The 26367-nt window shown below is 43.2% G+C and overlaps 2 protein-coding genes across 4 annotated transcripts in view; one reads left to right on the top strand and one right to left on the bottom strand.

The window, feature by feature from the left end:
- Positions 1-26367, bottom strand: part of LOC135550802 (cell adhesion molecule 1-like) — a 485176-nt gene that overhangs the window by 147169 nt on the left and 311640 nt on the right. Inside the window, exon 2 of the mRNA XM_064981924.1 lies at positions 32-49. Within this exon, the coding sequence (XP_064837996.1) occupies positions 32-49 (18 nt within the window). The remainder of the gene's footprint in view (positions 1-31; positions 50-26367) is intronic.
- Positions 3765-13032, top strand: LOC135549221 (uncharacterized). Of its 3 annotated transcripts, XM_064979248.1 has the most exons (5): positions 3765-3925; positions 4009-4048; positions 11328-11596; positions 11950-12232; positions 12352-13032. In XM_064979248.1, exons 3-5 carry the CDS (start codon positions 11383-11385, stop codon positions 12578-12580), a joined length of 726 nt encoding a protein of 241 aa, XP_064835320.1. In that variant the 5' UTR covers positions 3765-3925; positions 4009-4048; positions 11328-11382; the 3' UTR covers positions 12581-13032. The 3 variants fall into 3 exon arrangements, 2 of the variants coding, with proteins under 2 accessions (XP_064835320.1, XP_064835321.1); XM_064979249.1 differs by lacking the exon at positions 4009-4048; XR_010456965.1 differs by lacking the exons at positions 11950-12232; positions 12352-13032 and adding an exon at positions 11695-11888 and having other exon boundaries at positions 3765-4048.

Below are 26367 nucleotides of genomic sequence, written 5' to 3'. Positions count from 1 at the left end.
ATGAGAAGAGAGGAGGAGGTAGGGGGTTTACCTGGGTACTGAGCAGCTCCTGTGTCAGGGGAAGGGAGGGAGAACAAGAGAAAAACATTTGTATTAGCGATTAGCTCCATTCACCACAGATTAACAACTTTGAAAAGTCACTAGCATAGCATGAAGCTAACATTTTGCTGCACCTGCTTATCTGTGTACGTGACTAATACACTTATATTTGATTTGATTTTAAGAAGGCAGGGAAATATGATTTCTAGGGTACTCAATTTCTGCTCAGGGAAAAGAGTGAATGGTTTCATAGATTCAGTATCACACCGGGCATTTTCAATTCAGACAAGTCATCAGCAAAGGATTTGACAGTTCAGTTATAAGTTATATTCAGTACCAACATAGCCAGTGACATAATCACAGCATAATAAACATATTGAACATGTCAGAATTGGTCTAAATAGCAAGCACAAGCTTATTGGTGGTTCAATTCAGTTTTTATATGACAGCAAAAGCAAATGACACCATTTCAAAGATCTTAGGTCCCAGATTGTCCATCTGCGGTGTCTGCCATCGCTATCTCTCTGAAAATGACCGTCTTCACCCATAATGAACCCATAATGCAATTCATCTGGCACCAGTTAAATCCTTAAAAACCACTCTATGCCAACCGAGTGTCAGGATTCTGCTCTGAGGCTAGTTCTGATTAGACAACCCATATTCCTTCAACATTTGCCAAATTTCCATCACGGTGACATACTAATGCAATTCTCCAAGAGACGGGTGGGATTTTGTTGATTCGTCCTAGCACCAGAGAAATCAGTTGAAAATGTTAGTGTGGAGACTGAAAAGAAAATATTTCCTATTTGGTTTTCTTTTCTATCCTGAGAGACATTTCAACTCTTATTTTTGGTGCCAATGCATCTAATGGATGTCTGACATGGCCTGAATTGAGTCATCGGATGACATCGTCTCAAGCAGTTTCTTTGACAAATATGTCCCATTTGACAAACATTTCCCAAAAATCAAACAACATGGAATAACATAAGTGGTACACTTAAAAGGGGTTCCAAAGGGTTCTTCGCCTGTACCATAGGATAACCCTTTCTGTGGAAAAGGTTCTACATGGAACCCCAAAAAGTTCTTCCTGAAACCAAAAGGGTTCTACCTAGAACCAAAAATGGTTCTTCAAAGGGTTCTCCTATGGGGACAGCCAAATAACCCTTTAGGCTCTAGATAGCAAGTTTTTCCTAAGAGTGTAGCGTAGTACTCAGCAAACGTAGCCTGATTATACACATAGAAATGAAGAGTGTTGAGATCATCAGCAGGTTGACTATACCTCCAAGAGTGCAGTAATCGATTCATGCATCAACATTGATACATAGACATGAATCACCCATAAATGTTTCTTACTCACTTTGCTGTTAGTAGCAGTGGTGTACATTACTTAAGTAAAAATACTTTAAAGTACTACTTAAGTCATTTTTTTGGGGTATCTGTACTTTACTATTTATAATTTTGACAACTTTTACTTCACTACATTCCTAAAGAAAATAATGTACATTTTACTCCATACATTTTCTCTGGCACCCAAAAGTACTCTTTACATTTTGAATGGTTAACAGGACAGGCAAATGGTCACATTCACGCACTTATCAAGGGAACGTCCCTGGTCAACCCTATTGACTCATAGCACACGTGCTTTGTTTGTTAACTAGGAATTTTAAATGATTCATACTTTTACTTTTGATACTTATACTATAAAATCAAATACTTCTAGACTTCTACTCAAGTAGAATTTCACTGGGTGACTTTCAACTTTTACTTGAGTCATTTTCTATTAAGGTATCTTTACTTTTACTCAAGTATGACGATTGGCTACTTTTCCATCACTGGTTAGTAAGCTAAAAGCCATCAATGCGCGCACGCACGTACGCACCTTTACACACAGAGTGCATCCAAAACCCTAGCACCACCGAGTCTCTCCTGCTTAAAGATTCCAGTCATGGGCCAGACCACGGCCACTAAGTGGTTCAGAGAGCCAAGGGGGACCTGGGCCACCCTGGTGACAGGTCAGGGGGAAGGGGCTCGCCATGTTAAGTAAATGCCAGACTGGTCAGAATAACTCTGCATGGCCATTTCAACCCCACCGGTCCTGAGGGGCCTGCTTGGCTAACCCACATAACTGCCAACCCCACTTCCCCTCGTGCCCGGCATGGCCGTGTCACCAGTATGCAACCATCCAATCCCAGAGGTGAGGTTAAATGCTATACCAGAGAGATGCATTAAACATGAGTCATTTCAAATGAAAGGTAGCTGCTCTCTCCTCTAGAAATGATAGCAACATTAACCAGGGGTCAGCCAGCCTGGGCTGCATTAATGAAGGACTGATGCCTCTCTTTAGATTCACCTCTACAGCCCTTAAGAACAATTCACTTCACAAAAGGGCTACGAAAACCAGCTCAAAGACAGGCTGGCCTTCCATCTCGCACATGCATGCCCATGCACATTCCCATGCAAGACACATACAACAACACACATTTCTGTGAGTGAGAGACCTGCAAAAGAAAAACCTTGCTACCATGTTGTTGTGTTGCTACCATGCTGTGTTGTCATGTTTTGCTGTTATGTTGTTGTCTTAGGTCTCTCTTTATGTAGTGTTGTCTCTCTCTTGTTGTGATGTGTGTTTGTCCTATATTTATATTGTATAATTTTTTTAATATTTTTTTTTTTTAAATCCCTGGCCCCCAGCTCCGCAAGAGGCATTTTGCCTTTTGGTAGGCAGTCATTGTAAATTAGAAATTGTTCTTAACTGACTTGCCTAGTTAAATAAACTATTTTTAAACTATATTGCAGTAGCAAAAATTACAACTTTCATATTCAAAGCCTCAATATAAAATACAGACCTTACTGCATGTGAAATATGGAGACCCTGGTTAATAATCTATATATAGCAATCTGCTACGGTCAGCAACATCCTATCAAGTCAAGGATCTTCTGACAGCATTAACCCTCTGCTGAACTCTCTACATTAACATTATTTCTTAAAACCCTTTCCTCCACTGATCTAAGGCCTTATCAGAGGAACCATACAACCAAACCTCTAACCTTGTCAACCTTCCATGTAGTAGTCCCAAAAGTGCAAGCCCCAAATCAAGTGCACACAACATATTTGAAAGAAAACAATAGCCAAACTATTTTCACCCAGGTCTGAATGACACAGATAAGACATTTTGTTAAGGGAAAGGTGGCTGTGGCCTCCTCCACCCATTTCAAAAGGTGCAGTATAACTGCATTATGCCGTGATTAAATCGGAAATATGCAGCTAGAGGGCCATGAAATTGGACATGATGAGTGTGCCACATTAAAAAGTAATTATCAATACCACTCTCCCATTGTCTCCCTTACAAGCCGCCGCAGTGAATCAAAGCCTGAATGAAAATGGATTTGAACTTATTCCAGACAACAATGTGACAATGTGTTTTGTTTTCAAAGCCCCAGTGACCCAATTGTGACTACATTACCATGAGAGCCTTCCTCTTGCGATTGAGACCATACTGTATTGTGTGTGTGTCACTGTGATTGTGTGTATGCGAGTGACACAAACCGCAAGAAAGAGATCTAGATGTCTGAATCATCACTTACTCACACAAACACCAAGGGGGTGGGGGAATGAGACGACAGCTGCCGTTGAACTGTGACACAGTGGAGCTCTATGAAATCTATGAACCAGACATTTTCTTTGTCTTTCTTCAGCTCTCTCTCCCTTCCCCTCCACTGGAAGGCTTGGCTGGCTCATCCATACTCGGAGGTTCAGTCAGTAAGGAGAGGGACGGAGCTGTCTGCGGCACCACGATTAGACGCTCACGCTGTCACAACGATAAGCTGCTGTTGATGGGAAAATTCCCCCACCGTGTCCCAGTGTGACCTGGGAGACAAAGGCGAGGTCAGCACCACAATCATGGGTGGCGTCAACAAATGGGAAAAAATATAAAACCTTGAACTAATGTAGGTTTCTTAGTGTTTCAGGAGGGACAAAACACTCTACGCACTGCAGAGCAGACACAGAGTAAGAGTTATCGATGTTTATATATTTTGTGTGAGTTTTCGAAGGCACAGATAAGGTCTGTTGTTACTTGGCATTGTGATGCACTGTGCTGATCGTGTGTGACATCTCTTTATTGATCAAAGGTTAATATGCACTGAAATACCATAAGTGGCAGAGAGTCATGTAAAACAATGACCCTCATCATACTCCTAACCACAAACATAAAGTCCCGATCTCATTTCTGAGTGTACCTCTCTCCACTAAGCCAACTCATTCTGCATTATCTAGGATAAAATTGGCCACGTATAGGGTATATATAGCATACATACTGGCTACATAAGTAATGTAAGGACCATAAACACTATGTGAACTTTGTTATTTACATGTGAATTTATATAACTATAAATGGAACACTTTCCATTACAAGACATTATTCCAGGGCACACATGGTTATATTGGGCCAACTACTCACTACTGCAGCGAAAATGTTGTTCATGTAGACAAAAACATGTACGCAAAAGTGGTAGATGCGACTGAACATATCTGCAAAGTAACTCATCTGTTTTGAGGTTATATAATTATTCCTTTAGTAGTTGCTGTGTTATATTTAAGCAAAAAGGCACGAGGGGGTGTGTGTGGTATATGGCCAATATACCACAGCTAAGGGCTGTTCTTAGGCAAGACACAAAGCGGAGTGCCTGGATACAGCCATTAGCCGTGGTATGTTGGCCTTCTACCACAACCCCCTGAAGTGCCTTATTGCTATTAACACTGGTTACCAATGTAATTAAAACAGTAAAACTTTTTTTTGTGTCATACCTTTTGTATAAGGTCTTATATACCACGACTTTCAGCCAATCAGCATTCATAGCTCAAACCACCCAGTTTATAAAAGGCCATTGCCCATGTTAAGTGTGGCCTTGATACTATCACTTGTGTAGTACCTACAGCCCTACACCAAAATCAGGGCACAATAACATCTCAACTCATATTTTATTGTAGCACTGACAGTCAGCCTCCCTCCACCATATGTTGTACTGTGATTTAGCCAGAAACTTTATCTTATCACTGGTCACAGATGTTCTGTTTTGGGGCACGCTGGGCTATTCCACGCAGGGCTCTGTATTGCTATTACCATTTTTTACTGTAGAATTGTTGAGCTCCACGAGACAATTCTATTTACACTGCCCTGCTTGGAGGGGGAGGGCAACTGTCTGGCAAGTGTCGTGCGTGACCTCCGGTGGTAGCGGTCAAGTCCTGGCAAGTTTGCAAGTTCACATTATAGTAAAAGGTCTGAGGGTATTTTCTCTAAATCTCTAGGCAATAGTTAGAAGAGGCCCTTAGGTTGATTTATTGGTCTGCCACCACCACCCCCACCTTTGAGGACAATAAACAAACAAATCCATTTGATGAGTTTTGTTTTCAGTATCACTTTCTACATTATGGATGCCCTACTGCACTTATTAGGATCAATAATAGACTACTTGTGCAAAGTTATACTTATGATTTTTGAAATTTATTTAACCTTTATTTAACTAGGCAAGTCAGTTAAGAAGAAATTCTTATTTACAATGATGGCCTAGGAACAGTGGGTTAACTGCCTTGTTCAGGGGCAGAAAGACATATTTTTACCTTGTCAGCTTGGGGATTTGATCCAGCAACCTTTTGGTTACTAGCTCAACGCTCTAACCACTAGGCTACCACTAGGCTACCTAAATGAGTCCATTTAGGCTATAGACTTTTAAAAGGCACATACAAGGGTCTGTGAGCTGTCATGACACAGCATAATTATTTTTGTGTTTGACAACACAATGCCCAATGTTGGGAAAACCAATTTTTATGCATCTGAAATGCATTCATTGAACATTAGCCTCTACATTAGTGAATCGTAGAAAGTGTTACCAAACTGTCTATTGTGTGGCATATAGGCCTAGTGAAGGTTAAAAAAAACTATGTGTTTAAAACTCTCAAACGACTTTTTACAGGGAGTGTTTAAGAAGTCATTCTGTTAGCATAAAAACATGTAAAACATTCAACATTCAAAGCTTACGTGGTTCAATATTTCACTGATTCCGAACAATGACCAACATATGGAACCACGGCCCCACAAACATGAATAATACATTTTCCAGAGACCAAGGACAGACATTACTGTACAACACTGGACAGAACAGAGATTTTATTATTGTAAACAATGCAAGGAATATTATAAAAGGAATTTAATTACTACGCAATAACAAATGGGAGAAAAAAGTGACATTTATGAAGCATGCCAAGGGCAACACATAAGCCAGGTTTTATTCTTATTTCAGTTATTTTAAATCTGGTCAGTTTTCTTTAGGTTATGTTGAGAGAAAAATGTATTGACGATCTTACTTTCACTTTGGTGGTGACTGATTAGCAATAAGATTAGGCCCATAAGATTTATGTTGACATGCAGAAAACATTTGGTAACCTACTTGTCACCCCCCAATAATATTTTTCTATAAACCTTCACAATGTAGTTTACATGCCACATATTCAACATATCTCCCATTCTGGTAAAAATTTGTTTTAGAGGTAGGCTAAAGTGTGCTCCAATACAAAGATTTTCTCCAAACCCTTCACCTTGAGTCATGCTGCTGCTGGGACCACAATGCACTGCTTTTCCATTTCCTCTCTCTGCCCTGGTTTTGGCTCTCTAGGCATATGTCTCGGGTCACTACTTCACAGGAGAGGTGTTTGAACATAACCATATTTTTGGGGCAGAAATGCCTTCTTGAACATGTGACCTTTCATGTGCCTTAATAACAAACTTGTATGCCATCTGTAAATACAAATAAAATTGTTAAATTACGAGCTGAGTTGGTTAAGCCACAAAAAAGTCAGCAACCTTTCCGCTACCCATGATTGGCTGAGATGAGTTGGCTGGACAATGCCGAGAGATGAGTTCGGATTGGTCTGCCATGTAGCATGCTTCTGTCTATTTGATCTGATCAGTTTGTGTAGGTAATCCTGTCTAACGTGGCTTTAAAAAAATGTATTGTGTAGTAAAATGTAACAAAAGACTAAACTATGCAAGTATCCATTTCAGTAGAACATCACCGGAACAACTGTTTCAGAGCACTCTCGTCTGAGGAGCACAGTTACAGTCACCAATGCTCTGGAAAACATGAGAAAAGCCTAACCAGTTCTGCTAAGGAGAGCAAAATGGCCAGAGTTTGGCTGGGGGTTAGAGTTTAAGATTATTCTTATGGCATTGCACACGGTCAGTGTGTACCAGAGTGACTTGATGCAAAGCAAGCTTTACAAACAAAACAGAAACAACACAGGGACGTCTAATTTAATGAAAGGGGTTGCAATCTGCCGTGAAGCATTCATTCATGTATAGGGGTAAGAGTCTAGCTACAGTTTCAGATATTATACGTTTCTAATTTTGTCAAAGTTGTTTTCATTGCAAGTTAAAGCTTACTGTTAGCTACCTAGCAAGCTGCCGTTAGATGGCTGGCCCGCTAGCTAACATTACGTGTATGATGTGTGTAGTAATATTATCTCAGAATGCCATTAAGCATGGCTAGTTATAGCCTAATGTTAGCTAGCTAACATTGAACCTATTTGGTTAACTTAAGCTAGCTATGACAACCAGTTTGTATTGCTAGTATTCTATTGATTGGGATAATGGTTCATTGTTTAGCTAAAGGTAACTAACACACTTTTGTACATTGCGCTATTCCGTACAGTTTATCTTACTTTAGCGCCCCAAAAAAACGTAATACTTCCACGTCAACTGTAATATGAATGCCATTGTAAAGCACAATTTCTCAACCCCATAGAACATCTTTGGAGGGAGTTGAAAGTCCGTGTTACCCAGCAACAGCCCCAAAACATCACTGCTCTAGAGGAGATCTGCATGGAGGAATGGGCCAAAATACCAGCAACAGTGTGTGAAAACTTACAGAAAACGTTTGACCTCTGTCATTGCCAACAACGGGTATATACAGTGCCTTGCGAAAGTATTCGGCCCCCTTGAACTTTGCGACCTTTTGCCACATTTCAGGCTTCAAACATAAAGATATACAACTGTATTGTTTTGTGAAGAATCAACAACAATTGACTAGGTATCCCCCTTACCCTGTTCCTTTCTTGTTTTTAATCTGCGAGAGAAGCGCTACACCTGGTGGAAAGAGGCTGTAATTATGATTATTAGAAAGCAAATTACAGACTCAGACTGCTTACAGACTGCTTCCTGTGCTTGGCCCTCCTATGTTGAACATAATAAATGGCTCTCTATCCACCGGATGTGTACCAAACTCACTAAAAGTGGCAGTAATAAAGCCTCTTGAAAAAGCCAAACCTTGACCCAGAAAATATAAAAAACTATCGGCCTATATTGAATCTTCCATTCCTCTCAAAAATCTTAGAAAAGGCTGTTGCGCAGCAACTCACTGCCTTCCTGAAGACAAAAAATGTATACGGAATGCTTCAGTCTGGTTTTAGACCCCATCATAGCACTGAGACGGCACTTGTGAAGGTGGTAAATTACATTTTAATGGCATCGGACCGAGGCTCTGCATCTGTCCTCGTGCTCCTAGACCTTAGTGCTGCTTTTGATACCATCGATCACCACATTCTTTTGGAGAGATCGGAAACCCAAATTGGTCTACACGGACAAGTTCTGGCCTGGTTTAGATCTTATCTGTCGGAAAGATATCAGTTTGTCTCTGTGAATGGTTTGTCCTCTGACAAATCAACTGTAAATTTCGGTGTTCTCAAGGTTCCGTTTTAGGACCACTATTGTTTTCACTATATATTTTACCTCTTGGGGATGTTATTCGAAAACATAATGTTAACTTTCACTGCTATGCGGATGACACACAGCTGTACATTTCAATGAAACACGGTGAAGCCCCAAAATTGCTCTTGCTAGAAGCATGTGTTTCAGACATAAGGAAGTGGATGGCTGCAAACGTTCTACTTTTAAACTCGGACAAAACATTGATGCTTGTTCTAGGTCCCAAGAAACAAAGAGATCTTCTGTTGAATCTGACAATTAATCTTAATGATTGTACAGTCATCTCAAATAAAACTGTGAAGGACCTCGGCGTTACTCTGGACCCTGATCTCTCTTTTGAAGAACATATCAAGACCATTTCAAGGACAGCTTTTTTCCATCTACGTAACATTGCAAAAATCAGAAACTTTCTGTCCAAAAATGATGCAGAAAAATGTATCCATTTTTTTTGTCACTTCTAGGTTAGACTACTGCAATGCTCTACTTTCCGGCTACCCGGATAAATCACTAAATAAACTTCAGTTAGTGCTAAATACGGCTGCTAGAATCCTGACGAGAACAATTTGATCATATTACTCCAGTGCTAGCCTCCCTACACTGGCTTCCTGTCAAAGCAAGGGATGATTTCAAGGTTTTACTGCTAACCTACAAAGCATTACATGGGCTTGCTCCTACCTATCTCTCTGATTTGGTCCTGCCGTACATACCTACACGTACGCTACGGTCACAAGACGCAGGCCTCCTAATTGTCCCTAGAATTTCTAAGCAAACAGCTGGAGGCAGGGCTTTCTCCTATAGAGCTCCATTTTTATGGAACGGTCTGCCTACCGATGTCAGAGATGCAAACTCGGTCTCAACCTTTAAGTCTTTACTGAAGACTCATCTCTTCAGTGGGTCATATGATTGAGTGTAGTCTGGCCCGGGAGTGGGAAGGTGAACGGAAAGGTTCTGGAGCAACGAACCACCCTTGCTGTCTCTGCCTGGCCGGTTCCCCTCTTTCCACTGGGATTCTCTGCCTCTAAGGGGCTGAGTCACTGGCTTACTGGGGCTCTCTCATGCCGTCCCTGGAAGGGGTGCGTCACCTGAGTGGGTTGATTCACTGATGTGGTCATCCTGTCTGGGTTGGCGCCCCCCCCCCCTGGGTTGTGCCATGGCGGAGATCTTTGCGGACTATACTCAGCTTTGTCTCAGGATGGTAAGTTGGTGGTTGAAGATTTCCCTCTAGTGGTGTGGGGGCTATGCTTTGGCAAAGTGGGTGGGGTTATATCCTTCCTGCTTGGCCCTGTCCGGGGGTGTCCTTGGATGGGGCCACAGTGTCTCCTGACCCCTCCTGTCTCAGCCTCCAGTATTTATGCTGCAGTAGTTTATGTGTCGGGGGGCTGGGGTCAGTTTGTTATATCTGGAGTACTTCTCCTGTCCAATTCGGTGTCCTGTGTGAATCTAAGTGTGCGTTCTCTAATTCTCTCCTCCTCTCTCTCAGAGGACCTGAGCCCTAGGACCATGCCCCAGGACTACCTGACATAATGACTCCTTGCTGTCCCCAGTCCACCTGGCCGTGCTGCTGCTCCAGTTTCAACTGTTCTGCCTTATTATTATTCGACCATGCTGGTCATTTATGAACATTTGAACATCTTGGCCATGTTCTGTTATAATCTCTACCCGGCACAGCCAGAAGAGGACTGGCCACCCCACATAGCCTGGTTCCTCTCGAGGTTTCTTCCTAGGTTTTGGCCTTTCTAGGGAGTTTTTCCTAACCACCGTGCTTCTACACCTGCATTGCTTGCTGTTTGGGGTTTTAGGCTGGGTTTCTGTACAGCACTTGGAGATATCAGCTGATGTACGAAGGGCTATATAAATAAATTTGATTTGAAATTTGATTTGATTTGTATGACACAGAATGAGTTGCATAACGTCATGACCCGTCCAAATTTAACGTCCAGAGTCAAAGGGGTCTCTTTTTTTTTACTTTTCTCCAATACTATTGGCCATTACCATGTCAATCAACACTTGAATAGAAACGCAGTTCACGTCCCGGATTTTGATGCCAACACAGTCGCTACAGTCCCATTCGTTTTCATTACAGCCTCGTTTGAATGCCACGGTTGCACAAATTTGTACGGAATGGGGTTAGTCACCGTTTGCTGCTAGCTAGCTACATGTATAAACAAAAGACCCCAAATTAAAATTCACTACTGGATCGCTAGCTAACATTATGTTTATGATCTGTGTGTAGTAATGTTATGTCAGAATGCCATTTCGCATTGCTAGTTATAGCCTAATGTTAGCTAGCTAACTAGCTAACATTGAACCTATTTGGTTAACTTTAGCTAGCTATGACAATCGGTTTGTATTGCGAGTACTCTATGGATTAGGATTATGGTTCATTGTTTAGCTAGCATGTCTAAACAAAAGACCACTTCGCCAGATGGTTACATGACCCATCAAGTTAGCCAGGTGTGTCTGACGGTGATTACGGCTATCTATTGTATAATAATGCCAAAATATTTGTATCTGGAATTCGTCTTTCAGCATCAGTAGAACAAGCCTGACTCTCCTCCACCAGTCACACAAGGAGAATGTTCTAATGCCTCCCATCAAAAAGAGAGCTGGCCCAAGCAAGCTCCTGAAGGATGAAGACTTGCAGCGAGTGGTGAACTTCATCAACAACTACGCAGAGGATAATGCAATAGTATTTCCAGGACTACACCCAGGACACAAACACTTTGGTGGAACGCTGCTGCCATCCCATGTGACAAAAGCAGCAAGGAATCATTACAAGGAATCGATGACAACACTTGGTATGTAAAGTATAAACAATACATTTAGATTATTTAATTGACCTCCAACATGATTGGCACTACTTTGATTGATTTCACATTATTTCTGTATTTTCCAGATATATGTACGTGCAGTCAGCCTGTGTGTTTTCATTTTAACTTCCAGTTTCCAAGATGATGTTTCAGTATGCAGTGCTGTGGACCATTGTCATGCTGGTGATAAGCCTTGTGACACACACAGGGGCCCCATGAACGGGTTCCCTAGATCTCTGCTGTCTGTCCAGCGGTCACTATCTAACAGGAGAGCAGGGGGACTAAAAAATGATATTACGTTACATTTTCTTTTCATTAACCTATTTCTGGTATTGTGCCAGGAGGACCATGCACAAGCTCCATCAGTCTGGACCTTCACTTCATGATCACATGCCACACCAAGTTTTCCCCCGACTGGTGCTTTGGCCTCATAAAGCTGCGCCTCAGAAAGACCAGAATGAACACTTTGTCTGAGATCGCTGGTGTTGTCAAGAACAGCACTGTGACAGGGGTCAACATCCCACAGCTGGTTGGACTGGTGCTGGAGGAAAGCTATGGCTGGCAACAACACCTGACTCCGTACTTCAGGCTGCTGCCACAGTTCAAGCAGTACCAGCACTTCAGGTAAATATAATTTTCATTGCATTGTATGAGGTTATTCTTTTAATCTAAACTTGGGAGGTGAATTGATGTTGTGCAATATTGTAATGTCTTATTTATTGTTGTTATTTCCTGTTTTACAGCTTCAATACTCTGGAAACTGATGGTGTTGTAGCAAAGGAGTGTTTGGACTCAGTCGGGACCAGGTTTCAGCTGCTGTGCAACCCTGACATCCTCCCTCCCATATATGGTCTGCCTGTACAAGCACCACCTGGACTGGACACAGCTAGACAAACTTGTGTTTTTGAGAAGTTCAGGGAGTTTTGTGACAAAGAGGCTATGGACATCACATGCCCTGCACCAAAGTCATAGGCAGGACAAAAACAGGCTCTCTGAATATAGATTCCCTTGTTCATGTGTGGTTCAGATGGACCAGACATCAGCCCCATCTGCAGTGCCTCTATCCAAATGATTCTCTCCTAACACACACACCTGTCACGTTCTGACCTTAGTTCTTTTGTTATGTCTTTGTTTTAGTATGGTCAGGGCGTGAGTTGGGTTGGTTGTCTATGTTAGTTTTTCTATGATTTGATTGTGTTTCGTGGGTGATTATTTTCTGTTTAGTGTGTTGCACCTGACGGAGCTGTTTCGTTTGTTCTCTTTTGTTACTTTGTATTTAGTGTTCAGTTCAGTTTATTAAAAGGATGAACACCTTACCCCGCTGCGCATTGGTCTGACATGTCTTACTCCTCGTCAGAGGAGGACGAAGACAAACGTTACAACACCATATGTTGCTGCTACTATTTAAAATAAAATGCATCCTGCTGCTCAGCCACTTTACCCCTTGTATGCATATAACTACCTCATCTATTACTGATATTGTTCTTGTACATACTGTATATTATTTAATTTATTTGACACTATCTATTTCTGATATTGCTACTATGCAAGTAACCATTTGGCTGTACCGTTTACACCTTCTGTAGAGACCCATCCATTTGGCAATAATATGTGGCTGGGGGTTATAACATTTATTCCACATGACCCATCAATTTAGACAAGTGTGTCTGTGTAAATGTCATCTAATATTTATAAAATATTTTTATCTGGACCCTTTCTGTTAACCAGGAATTTTTCCTTATTGTAGGCTACTTTTATTCTTAATCTTTACTACACTACTCAATGTTTATCACATGACCTTACATGTGAATCCTTAAAGAGATGGGTGGTGCTGGCTTAAGAGGGTGCGAACAATGCTGAATGGGTAAAGACAAAAGAGCTCTCCAGTAGGTACCAAAATATTTAAAGGCAATTTTCTCGAAAGTGAGTTTACAAGTTTATCAACTTTCAAAGCAGAATTACTTTCCTCCAATACAGTGTATGACGTACCATTCTGTAGTCTCTACTTTTATCCAATTTAAAAAACACAATTTCAAATTTTGCCACATAAGACCGATTTGAGCCTGTAGGTCCCAATTGAATCAGCTTGGTCCTGTCCACTTATCTAATATTTTTTAGAGATGGGTTATACAATGAGGAAAAAAAGTATTTGATCCCCTGCTGATTTTGTATGTTTGCCCACTGACAAAGAAATGACCAGTCTATAATTTTAATGGTAGGTTTATTTGAACAGTGAGAGACAGTCCTTCACGGCGCAGTGTGTTACCAATTGTTTTCTTGGTGACTATGTTCCCAGCTACCTTGAAATCATTGACAAGATCCTCCCGAGTAGTTCTGGGCTGATTCCTCACCGTTCTCATGATCATTGCAACTCCACGAGGTGAGATCTTGCATGGAGACTCAGGCCGAGGGAGACAGTTCTTTTGTGTTTCTTCCATTTGCGAATAATCGCACCAACTGTTGTCACCTTCTCACTAAGCTGCTTGGCGATGGTCTTGTAGCCCATTCCAGCCTTGTGTAGGTCTACAATCTTGTCCCTGACATCCTTGGAGAGCTCTTCCGTCTTGGCCATGGTGGAGAGTTTAGAATCTGATTGATTGATTGCTTCTGTGGACAGGTGTCTTTTATACAGGTAACAAACTGAGATTTGGAGCACTCCCTTTAAGAGTGTGCTCCAAATCGACGGCTCGTTACCTGTATAAAAGACACCTGGGGGCCAGAAATCTTTCTGATTGAGAGGGGGTCAAATACTTATTTCCGTCATTAAAATGCAAATCAATTTATAACATTTTTGACATGCATTTTTCTGGATTTTTGTTGTTGTTAATCTGTCTCTCACTGTTCAAATAAACCTACCATTAAAATTACAGACAGATCATTTCTTTGTCAGTGGGCAAACGTACAAAATCAGCAGGGGATCAAATACTTTTCCCCCCTCACTGTAAAGGTTTTGTATAATTTCAGCCAGTAGTTTTGAAAGTGCCAGTCACGGGCCAAAACAGGTACCCGAAAATTGTGTACAATTGTGTACAACGTCATCCATTTCTTATGTTACGCCCTGCAAACCCCCTCCACCCCCATTTCTATATGTTATGCTTCGAATTCCAATTCGTACGATATCTACAATTCGTACAATAAATTACTTAAGATCCCGTTCAATCTCTAACAGAATAATAAAACATATCCCTTTCTAGCCAGCTATTACCATTACAAGGAGAGGCAGAAAGATTGATGCTTTAATCCACCCGGATCAGAGTACACAAAAGAGAGCATTGCCCGCAGTCAGCTATTAGCCACATATTCGCTTCTAAGCCCCGTGTTCAAACCTGGAGGCTGCACTGACACTGCCTGACAGAAATTACAACCACCACTTCATTACTCTTCAAAGGCACTCTCATCCCAGACAACAGATAGCAGTAAACAACTCTTCACATACACTAGGCTACATGTTTAGATGGTCACTATTTTTGTTCATGGAGGTTCACTCCAACTGTGCTGGTCATTGTCAGCACATTGATTATATGACCACTGACCAAGGTAATATACTGTATATGTATTATAGTGGGGGCAATAGAAAATATAGTATTTGTCATTGAACCTCCAGGTCATTCATCAACAGGTCCCTATCAAAAGACCAAGAATGTCAGTATTAGTGAGCATCTGTTTTCTGCACCTCATCTTATCTGGTGGTCTAACAGGGGTCAGTGTCTGTGCAATGGAGCCGTGAGAATGGACCATTGTCATGTTGGTGATAAGTCTTGTGACACACACAACCCATAAATGGGGCCCCTAGATCTCGGCTGTCTGTCCGGCGGTCACTATCTAACAGGAGAGCAGGGGGCCTTGTATAATATATGACAACAACATACTACAGTGACCATGAGTGTGTGTTGGTGTCAGTGGTGGGATCCTCAATTTATTATACATTTGTTTTGTCAAGCGTAGGTTGGACACTAGGGGTCCATTATTTCTGCACAGCTGGGGCCCTTGGACTAATACTCTCATTTAGGAGGTTTCTGCTAATCATTATACATTAGGGTGCCATTACAGCATCCACTCCAGCATCACCGATTTCCCCCCAACAAATACGTGACTTCAGGTACTGCTCTGCATCAGCCTCCCTCGTTCCTTCTAGTATGCTTCTCTCGGTCCCTCAACACACTCTCTATCCATCTCTCTCTCCCTTACTTTATTTCAGTCCAACCCTTTCTCTGTCTGTACCTCCCTCTCTTTCTCATATTTGTTCATTGTGTCCAGAGCAGCGTATAATTGAATCTGCAGATAATGCATGAGCAGGAACAAGTGATGCAGTCAGCTAGAAAGTGTGCATTCCTGTACAGTAGGATAGTCAAATAATGAAAGAGGAGGGGGAGAATGATTTTGCACTGTATCTGACAAGGCAAAAGAGAAACACAGCTGACGCTTTTCCCACTGCACTCTGACAAAGACAGGGTACACTCATTTTCCAATGCACCGACTGTTGTTTCCCCCCCTAAGGCTCCCATTCTGCCTACATTGAGTTGTGGTACAAAAATAATATCCTTGAATGTCTGGTGTCAAGCCCATGTTGATAGCCCCATCATGTATTTACCCATTCCCTTTTGAATTGCTTTTTCATTTATATGACGATGGAAGAAAAGCTTGCTTCACAGGCGAACTCGGGGATCCTCGCTTGATTGATCTGTAAACAATCGTGCCTATATTTTTGACAAACTTTAGTTTAATTGACAGATAAAACCTGCTTCTTAGCAGGGAGCAGTAAGGGGCATCCCTTCCATTCATCAAGTCACTGTCGCAGATGGGACGGCAAACAGCAAACTGCATCTATTGCACCAAAATAACCATCTCTGGTTGCCTCTAACACTTATATAATTACAACAATTCATGACACTGCTGAATTCATGAATGCATAAGCCAGAGTAAACAATAAAAAGGCACTCGTATTCAAGGAATAAAAAGTAAAAAATAAATAAATAAATGTGAAACAGAGGGAATATCTTACTCCATTAAGCTGACATTGGCAAAGAGTGCCCATAAATACTTCATAAACACCAATTACTCACAGAAACGGAAAAGAGCAGCCGTTTCAACCAATTACAGAACTCCTTATTCAAAGGGTAGGGGGAGAAGATACTTCCTTTTTAGGACACTCTCTAAAGAAGGAGCTGTGATGTCACAGGCCCAATAACGTCCCTTCCACCTTCATGTCAGGGATGAAAGCCCCAACGTCCTTTGAGTAAACCCCAGAAGATTTGCATCAGTAACGTGTCTATCCTTGAAGACGTCTGAGGGGACTACACAAATTCCTCCCGCAGGCTTTGAGTTTCTCTCGCCCTCGCCCTCTCTCTGTCTCACTCGTTCTTTTCCATCTCAAAAGTCCTTCCTTGCCAGTTGGATAACAGAAAGAGAATAAGGTGGCAGAGGGTTGCTGCAGTTCAGGTCGTCGTCGGGCTGAAAATTGGGCAGTTGCTGTTGGAGTCATCATTCATCACACACCCTGGCTGTCTTCATATCCCCCCACATCGCGGCACACAGGGCTAAACACATTTACCTCAGAGGATTGGCTGCACTTGGAGGTGGCAGTAATTCTCCCAACAACAACAACCGTCCCAAGTTCCGCAGAAGCAATCCTCAAACGCTTCCCTTTCAACTGCTGCAAACTCTCAGGGCAAAAACTTATAGTGTAGTAGCTTGGGGTTGTGACAGGCACAGAACTACAATTATATAAATTATATTACTATGATGGCAGCACTGTACTGTCATGACACAGACGTTGAGAGGAACAGAGAGTGGAGCAAACAAATGAATGGTCTGCTGTTATTTTAAGCGCCCCTCCATTTAAATTAAGCTACTGACATTCAGCTACAAAGTGGCGATTACGGCGAAAAGGTTACCCGGACTATTGCAGATATTGCAGTACTACGCCCTTAAATATAAATTCTAAATCTCTTCACCCAATGAGCAGTGAATCAGTGGTACTGTGCAGATATAACCTAGCAGCTTATTAGAAGTGTGGGACAATAAAATAAGTGGGACAAGTGGGACATTGCACACTATCCAGACTCTCAGAAGCAGAGGTGTGAACAAACAGCCCTTAGCAATTGTAGCTACACTACGATGAAGCGAGTGCATGTGTGCATGTGCGTGTCTGTGCCATTACTGGCACAACGGCTGATTTTCTGCAGACTGCTAGGCCGGCCTAAGTCCTTCCCCACTTGCCATTACGGAGTGCAGATTCTTTCTGAAGAACCAAAACAAACCCCAGGACATTCGGACCCTAAATTAAACTCTTAGGGTGCACTCATTCTCAAACGGGCATGGGGAAGCAGAACGGCATGACAATGGTTGACGGGCAACTGGGAGAGGATGCAGAAGAGGCAACAAGCGCAATTCTCTAGACCCCAAATATTGCTCTTGAGACAGAAGTGGCTCCTTGACGATGGGTCACAGTTGTGTCTCTGTCACGTTCTGACCTTTATTTCCTTTGTTTTGTCTTTAATTAGTATGGTCAGGGCGTGAGTTGGGGTGGGCAGTCCATGTTTTATGTTTCTATGTTTAGTTTCTGTTTCGGACTGGTATGGTTCTCAATCATAAAGCAGGTGTCGTTAGTTGTCTCTGATTGAGAATCATACTTAGGTAGCCTGGATTTCACTGTTGGTTTGTGGGTGTTTGTTTCCTGTGTCTGTGTTTGTGCCACACGGGACTGTTTCGGTTTGTTCACATTTATTGTTTTTGTATTTTGTGTTCATGTTGAGTTTTTCTTATTAAGACATGGACACTTACCACGCCGCATCTTGGTCCGATCCTTGCTACACCTCTTCAGAGGAAGAGGATGAAATCAGCCGTTACAGTCTCCTTAATTATTCATCCTCAGTGTTGAGATTTTGTTGCCCTTCCTACAGCAAGTAAAAATAGCAGTATATTTTGAACCACTGAGCTTGATGTATAACGTAACTAGGTGAGAAAACGGTAGTCAGAGAGAGTTTGAAGGAAGTACAGTCCCTAGGAATTGCCCAGGCTGAATATGACCAATGCCATCGCTACAAATGACTTGGTCACGCATTACTACTGCAAAACTGAGTCCACAAAACTTGCTGAACCAACAAAATAAGGTTGGCTTTAAAGCTTGAGGAGAACAACTCGAGCATCATGGCCAATGTTATAATTATATTTTCAAGTGTTATATGATGTACTGTTTTGTCTTTTGTTTTATGTGTAATATAAGTGTCTTAATGTGTTTGGACCCCAGGAAGAGTAGCTGCTGACTTGGCAGTGGAGCTCCCAAACATAGGCTAGTGCAAATAAGAGAAGGTGTATTCACAACGACGGCTCTGGAAGATGATGCAGAACCCTAGATGCCAAGCTACAGAATGTTGTGAGGATGCATCCCGTTTCTTGGCCAAATGTGGCTCTTGTTCACCAACACAATATCACAGACCGTTGCTACTCCATTTAGACATCGGCCATAAGACAAGAAAAACTTTCACAGCTGCCACCAATCAAGGCTGTCCACACAAACACCACTGTACACCTGCCATTGTGGTATATATAATGGCGTAATTCTGGCGTAATTCAATTTACCACTCAATTCCATTTTCAGCTGCTGTCAGACTTCCGCCAGCAGAAGGCACTGACTTTAAAAATCGGAATGGCTGGTGGGAGCCGCGAGGTAGGGAGGGGTGGGAGCCGCGAGGTCAGGAGGGGTGGGAGCCGCGAGGTTGGGAGGGGTGGGATCCGAGAGGTAGGGAGGGGTGGGAGCCGCGAGGTAGGGAGGGGTGGGAGCCGCGAGGCAGGGAGGGGTGGAAGATATGAGGTAGGGAGGGGTGGGAGCCGCGAGGCAGGGAGGGGTGGAAGATGTGAGGTAGGGAGGGGTGAGAGTAAATAAAGGCACAAGGGAAAATAAAGACCAAAAACAGAAGAAAACAAATACATAGCATTACGATGATACACTCAGTGGCCAGTTTATTAGGTCCACCCATCTATTACTGGGTCGGACCCCCCTTCCCTCCAGAACAGTCTCTTTGGGGCATGGATTCTCTAAGGTGTGGTGTTCAAATTATGCTCAATTGGTGTCAAGGGATGGGAGCCGCGAGGTAGGGAGGGGTGGGAGCCGCGAGGTAGGGAGGGGTGGGAGCCGCGAGGTAAAGATGGAGGGAAGACGCGAGGCAGGGAGGGGTGAGAGACGCGAGGCAGGGATGTGTGGGAGACGTGAGGCAGGGAGGGGTGGGAGACGCGAGGTAGGGAGGGGTGGAAGATGTGAGGTAGGGAGGGATGGGAGACGCAAGGCAGGAAGGGGTGGAAGATGTGAGGTAGGGAGGGGTGGAAGATGTGAGGTAGGGAGGGGTGTCAGGCGCGAGGTAAAGAGGGGGGGAAGACGCGAGGTAGGGAGGGGTGGAAGATGTGAGGTAGGGAGGGATGGGAGACGCGAGGCAGGAAGTGGTGGAAGATGTGAGGTAGGGAGGGGTGGGAGATGTGAGGTAGGGAGGGGTGGGAGACGCGAGGTAGGGAGGGGTGGAAGATGTGAGGTAGGGAGGGGTGGGAGCCGTGAGGTAGGGAGGGGTGGAAGATGTGAGGTAGGGAGGGGTGGGAGATGCGAGGTAGGGAGGGGTGAGAGACGCGAGGTAGGGAGGGGTGAGAGACGCGAGGTAGGGAGGGGTGGGAGGCGTGAGGTTGGGAGGGGTGGGAGACGCGAGGTAGTTAGGCGTGGAAGATGTGAGGTAGGGAGGGGTGGGAGACGCGAGGCAGGGAGGGGTGGAAGATGTGAGGTAGGTAGGGGTGGGAGACGCGAGGTAGGGAGGGGTGGAAGATGTGAGGTAGGGAGGAGTGGAAGATGTGAGGTAGGGAGGGGTGAGAGACGCGAGGTAGGGAGGGGTGGGAGGCGCGAGGTTGGGAGGGGTGGAAGATGTGAGGTAGGGAGGGGTGGGAGACGCGAGGTAGGGAGGGGTGGGAGACGCGAGGTAGGGAGGGGTGGAAGATGTGAGGTAGGGAGGGGTGGAAGATGTGAGGTAGGGAGGGGTGGGAGGCGCGAGGTTGGGAGGGGTGGAAGATGTGAGGTAGGGAGGGGTGGAAGATGTGAGGTAGGGAGGGGTGGGAGACGCGAGGCAGGGAGGGGTGGAAGATGTGAGGTAGGGAGGGGTGGAATATGTGAGGTAGGGAGGGGTGGAAGATGTGAGGTAGGGAGGGGTGGAAGATGTGAGGTAGGGAGGGGTGGAAGATGTGAGGTAGGGAGGGGTGAGAGTAAATAAAGGCACAAGGGAAAATAAAGACCAAAAACGGAAGAAAACAAATACATAGCATTACGATGATACACTCAGTGGCCAGTTTATTAGGTCCACCCATCTATTACTGGGTCGGACCCCCCTTGCCTCCAGAACAGCCTCTTTGGGGCATGGATTCTCTAAGGTGTGGTGTTCAAATTATGCTCAATTGGTGTGAAGGGACCTAATGTGTGCCAGGAAAACATTCCCCCACACCATCACACCACCGCCACCAGCCTGTACCATTAACACCAGGCAGGATGGGGGCCATGGACTCATGCTGCTTACACCAAATCCTGACTCTGCCATCAGCGTGACGCAACAGGATCCAGGAGTCATCGGACCAGGCAATGGTTTTCCACTCAATTGTCCAGTGTTTGTGATAGGAGTGGAACCCGGTGTGGTCGTCTGCTGCAATAGCCCATCTTTGACAAAGACAGACTAGTTCTGAGATTCCATTCTGCACACCACTGTTGTACTGCGCCATTATTTGCCTGTTTCTGGTCCACATGTTAGCTTGCAAGATTCTTGCTATTCTCCTTCGACCTCTCTTATCAATCAGCTACTTTCACCCAAAGGACTGCCGCTGACTGGATGTTTTTTGTTTGTCGCGCCACTCTCGGGAAACCCTAGACCAGAGATGGACAACCCGCGGAGCAATAAAAAATAAAAAAACTCAGTAGGGGTCTCAACTTACTGTTGAGAGTTAGAATAATAACATTTGTTTGTGCATCAGCAGTCACTTAATTAGCCCGTGCCAGCATTTTTATTTATTTATTGGCAAGTTAGTCCAGAGGCCAGCTATCTAAATGTGTAGTAAGCATGGTTGAATTACCGACCAGTGTGGGGCCCAGTGATCATCACTTAAAACCTACAAACATTTGCATCCACCCTATGGCAAAATGTGTAGAATTCCAGACAATCTGCTGTAAACATTTATTTTTTCAATGAACGGGTGGGGGGTTCTACAAGCATTATGAAGACTTGTAGAAAGGGTTTCTATGCCCCGACATCAGTTATATCTGCCGACATCAGAAGAGGGACTTTGGAGGATTTCGGTGGCCAATGCAATGAGCTGTATGGATTTTTCTTTCTTTCCCCCTCTCATCCATGTTAAGAAGCAACAGAGTTCTTTGGATTTCTGAAGGAAGCTTTGGGAGTCGTACAATCTAGCCAGTTGACGGACGAGAACGAGGAGTGTTTGGTGTTTGACCTAAGAGCCTATGAACCCCTCTGAAAAGTGATTTCCTCTGTTTGCTCTCTTTCTGTCTTTCTCTTACCCTGCACTTGTTTCTAGTCTATGCGTCCAATATGGAATTAAACGGTTTAAGGTGCTTCCTTGCATTGGGTAGAAAAGCAAATGCTCAATGACAGGTTATAAACCTACTTTTAAATCAAGTAATTTGCTTATCCACACTGATCCAGTGTGACTAGGACAGGCTTAACAGTGGAAATCAGTGCTCAGACAAGGCAATCAATGACTTTGATTACTATCAAACTCGGGGCACTAGAGCCTTTGGTCATTGACAGCAAATGGATCCCAAATAAATTAATCTTTCATTGTGATTCACCACAAAGATGCAGTAGAGACTCCTTCACATAACGGGTCATTGTTCACTGTGAATGGGTAAAGAAATCATTCCACAAACCAATAGTGTCAACATCACACACACACGTATTGCCTTTTGAGTATTCCCCTAGAGTATTCCCCTTAGTTAGTCACTTAGTTGGACACAAACCCCATTCTGCTATTGAGACAGCCTATGGCCCCGGTCTCCCGTTCACAAAGACCTCTGAGGGGTTTATTTTTATGGTTCTTTCTGTGTACTTCCATTTTCTGACCCTCTGATGACACCTGTGTTTCCCCAATTCGAAAGACAGTCTCCCTGGGTAGTATCATCCATCAAGCTTGACACAATTTACAGAAAAGCACTGCAAAAACATCTTCCTTCAATTTGGGTGCCATTTTAATGTTTTCTGCGAAGCTCATTCAGACACCTGTCACAAACACCTGCGTCCTACTCTCCCGAGTGTGTAAAAAGGAACAGAGGTTTATAATCGGGCGCTCAATTTCTAATCTTTACCCACTATTTTTATCCGTTCACTTCCTTCCCTCCACTTCTTATGAATCAGACATGATGCACACGAAGACACACACATAAACATGGGTACACGCACAACCCTCTTCCGCCCACACACACACACACACACACACACACACACACACACACACACACACACACACACACACACACACACACACACACACACACACACACACACACACACAGCAATCACTTTCCATGGATATCACAGATATCAATCAGCCATGGCTTGAGGCTAGAGAAAGAGAGGCATCCCAGGAAAAATATGTGGCGCATGGAGAACAGGGGAGTAGAAGCCTTCCATTTCAAACACATGACAAGTCTGTATGGGCTGGTAGCATGCTCGATGCAAAAAAAGCCTTATTTGGTTTCAATATGAATGACCTACAATGCATTCTAGTGATGCACCGATATTACATTTTTGGCCGATACCAATATCCGATATTTTCCTTGCAAAAAATACAAAACGATACGATAACCAATATTTAATATTTTCGCGACCTTTTAATTTCTTGGTGACAAGGGACAGTATTTTCACCTCCGGATGAAATGCATTCACAAATTCAACTGCCTGCTACTCATCCTCAGAAGATAAGATATGCATATTATTAGTATATTTGGATAGAAAACACCCTGAAGTTTCTAAAACTGTTTGAATCATGTCTGTGAGTATTACAGAACTTATGTAGCACTCTCTTTTCAATGGGTTTTCATTGGGAATCCAGATTTCTAAGGGACCTTCTTGCAGTTCCTACCGCTTCCACTGGATGTCACCAGTCTTTAGAAATTGGTTGAGGTTTTTCCTTTGTGTAATGAAGAAGCCCTGTTCAAAACGAGGGTCACTTCAAGTGCACTGTGTGTTAGAGGCGCATGACCAAAAAGGTAGCGTCAGTTTGTTTTCTTCCTGTATTGAACACAAATCATCCCGTCTTCAATTTTATCGATCATTTACTTTAAAAAATACCTAAAGTTGTATTACAAAAGTAGTTTGTAATGTTTTGGCAAAGTTTACAGGTAACTTTTGAGATATTTTGTAGTCACGTTGCGCAAGTTGGAACCGGTGTTTTTCTGGATCAAACGCACCAAATAAATGGACATTTTGGATATATATCGACAGAATTAATCGAGCAAAAGGACCTTTTGTGATGTTTATGGGACATATTGGAGTGCCAACAGAGGAAGCTCATCAAAGGTAAGGCATGATTTATATTTTTATTTCTGTGTCGCGCCTGCAGGGTTGAAATATGCTTCTCTTTGTTTACGGAGGTGCTATCCTCAGACTTTCGCCGAAAAGTCTTTTTGAAATCTGACATGTTGGCTGGATTCACAACACGTGTAGCTTTAATTTGGTATCTTACATGTGTGATTTCATGAAAGTTGGATTTTTATAGTAATTTATTTGAATTTGGCGCTCTAAATTTTCTCTGGCTTTTGGCCAGGTTGGACGCTAGCGTCCCACATATCCCAGAGAGGTTATTAAGCATTCTAGTACAGTTAAATGGTTAACACACACACACACACACACACACAAAACAAACACACACACACACATGGAAGCAGCAGTCTAAGGCACTAGATCTCAGTGCAAGAGGCGTCACCACAGTTCCTGGTTCGAATCCAGGCTGTATCACAACCAGCTGTGATTGGGAGTCCCATAGGGTGTACAATTGGCCCAGCGTCATCCGGGTTTGGCCGTTTGGGTCTTTGTGTGTCAAAAAAGATACATGTCAAATAACACTATTTGACGTGTCAAATAAGCTTGCTGACCAATCAGGAGCTGAATATGATTGAACGTCACATAATAATTTAACACGTTCATAATTTTTTTAATGTAGTTATTACACATTGATTACACTATCACTCGTATTTCATATGTCACAACGATTCATCGATGCGTATGCTATGATGCTGGTAAAGTGGTCTCGCTCACCAACAGTGCTGGTCATGCAAAAACAGCTAGCTAGCTCATGGATGCAAACAATGTTCTTCCCCAAAAACATAGCAAAAGGACATGATACAGTGCCTTGCGAAAGTATTCGGCCCCCTTGAACTCTGCGACCTTTTGCCACATTTCAGGCTTCAAACATAAAGATATAAAATTGTATTTCTTTGTGAAGAGTCAACAACAAGTGGGACACAATCATGAAGTGGAACGACATTTATTGGATATTTCAAACTTTTTTAACAAACCAAAAACTAAAAAATTGGGCGTGCAAAATTATTCAGCCCCTTTACTTTCAGTGCAGCAAACTCTCTCCAGAAGTTCAGTGAGGATCTCTGAATGATCCAATGTTGACCTAACTGACTAATGATGATAAATACAATCCACCTGTGTGTAATCAAGTCTCTGTATAAATGCACCTGCACTGTGATAGTCTCAGAGGTCCGTTAAAAGCGCATGAAGAACAAGGAACACACCAGGCAGGTCCGAGATACTGTTGCGAAGAAGTTTAAAGCCGGATTTGGATACAAAAAGATTTCCCAAGCTTTAAACATCCCAAGGAGCACTGTGCAAGCGATAATATTGAAATGGAAGGAGTATCAGACCACTGCAAATCTACCAAGACCAAATCTACCAAGACCTCTAAACTTTCAGCTCATACAAGGAGAAGACTGATCAGAGATGCAGCCAAGAGGCCCATGATCACTCTGGATGAACTGCAGAGATCTACAGCTGAGGTGGGAGACTCTGTCCATAGGACAACAATCAGTCATATATTGCACAAATCTGGCCTTTATGGAAGAGTGGCAAGAAGAAAGCCATTTCTTAAAGATATCCATAAAAAGTGTCGTTTAAAGTTTGCCACAAGCCACCTGGGAGACACACCAAACATGTGGAAGAAGGTGCTCTGGTCAGATGAAACCAAAATTTGACTTTTTGGCAACAATGCAAAACGTTATGTTTGGCGTAAAAGCAACACAGCCCATCATCCTGAACACACCATACCCACTGTCAAACATGGTGGAGGCAGCATCATGGTTTGGGCCTGCTTTTCTTCAGCAGGGACAGGGAAGATGGTTAAAATTGACGGGAAGATGGATGGAGACAAATACAGGACCATTCTGGAAGAAAACCTGATGGAGTCTGCAAAAGACCTGAGACTGGGACGGAGATGTGTCTTCCAACAAGACAATGATCCAAAACATAAAGCAAAATCTACAATGGAATGGTTCAAAAATAAACATATCCAGGTGTTAGAATGGCCAAGTCAAAGTCCAGACCTGAATCCAATCGAGAATCTGTGGAAAGAACTGAAAACTGCTGTTCACAAATGCTCTCCATCCAACCTCACTGAGCTCGAGCTTTTTTGCAAGGAGGAATGTGAAAAAATTTCAGTCTCTTGATGTGCAAAACTGATAGAGACATACCCCAAGCGACTTACAGCTGTAATCGCAG

The sequence above is a fragment of the Oncorhynchus masou genome, chromosome 12, assembly GCF_036934945.1.
Source record: "Oncorhynchus masou masou isolate Uvic2021 chromosome 12, UVic_Omas_1.1, whole genome shotgun sequence".
NCBI lineage: Eukaryota > Metazoa > Chordata > Actinopteri > Salmoniformes > Salmonidae > Oncorhynchus > Oncorhynchus masou.
The sequence above is the reverse complement of the archived record's forward strand: the minus strand, read 5'-3'. Positions and strand labels throughout refer to the sequence as shown.

What these genes read in the sequence shown, in the direction of transcription:
- LOC135549221 (XM_064979249.1), top strand. Translation starts at nt 11,383, where the DNA reads ATGCCTCCCATCAAAAAGAGAGCTGGCCCAAGCAAGCTCCTGAAGGAT. An exon ending in GGAATCGATGACAACACTTG is followed by an intron (nt 11,597 to 11,949) that starts GTATGTAAAGTA and finishes GTATTGTGCCAG; the next exon opens with GAGGACCATGCACAAGCTCC. An exon ending in AAGCAGTACCAGCACTTCAG is followed by an intron (nt 12,233 to 12,351) that starts GTAAATATAATT and finishes CCTGTTTTACAG; the next exon opens with CTTCAATACTCTGGAAACTG.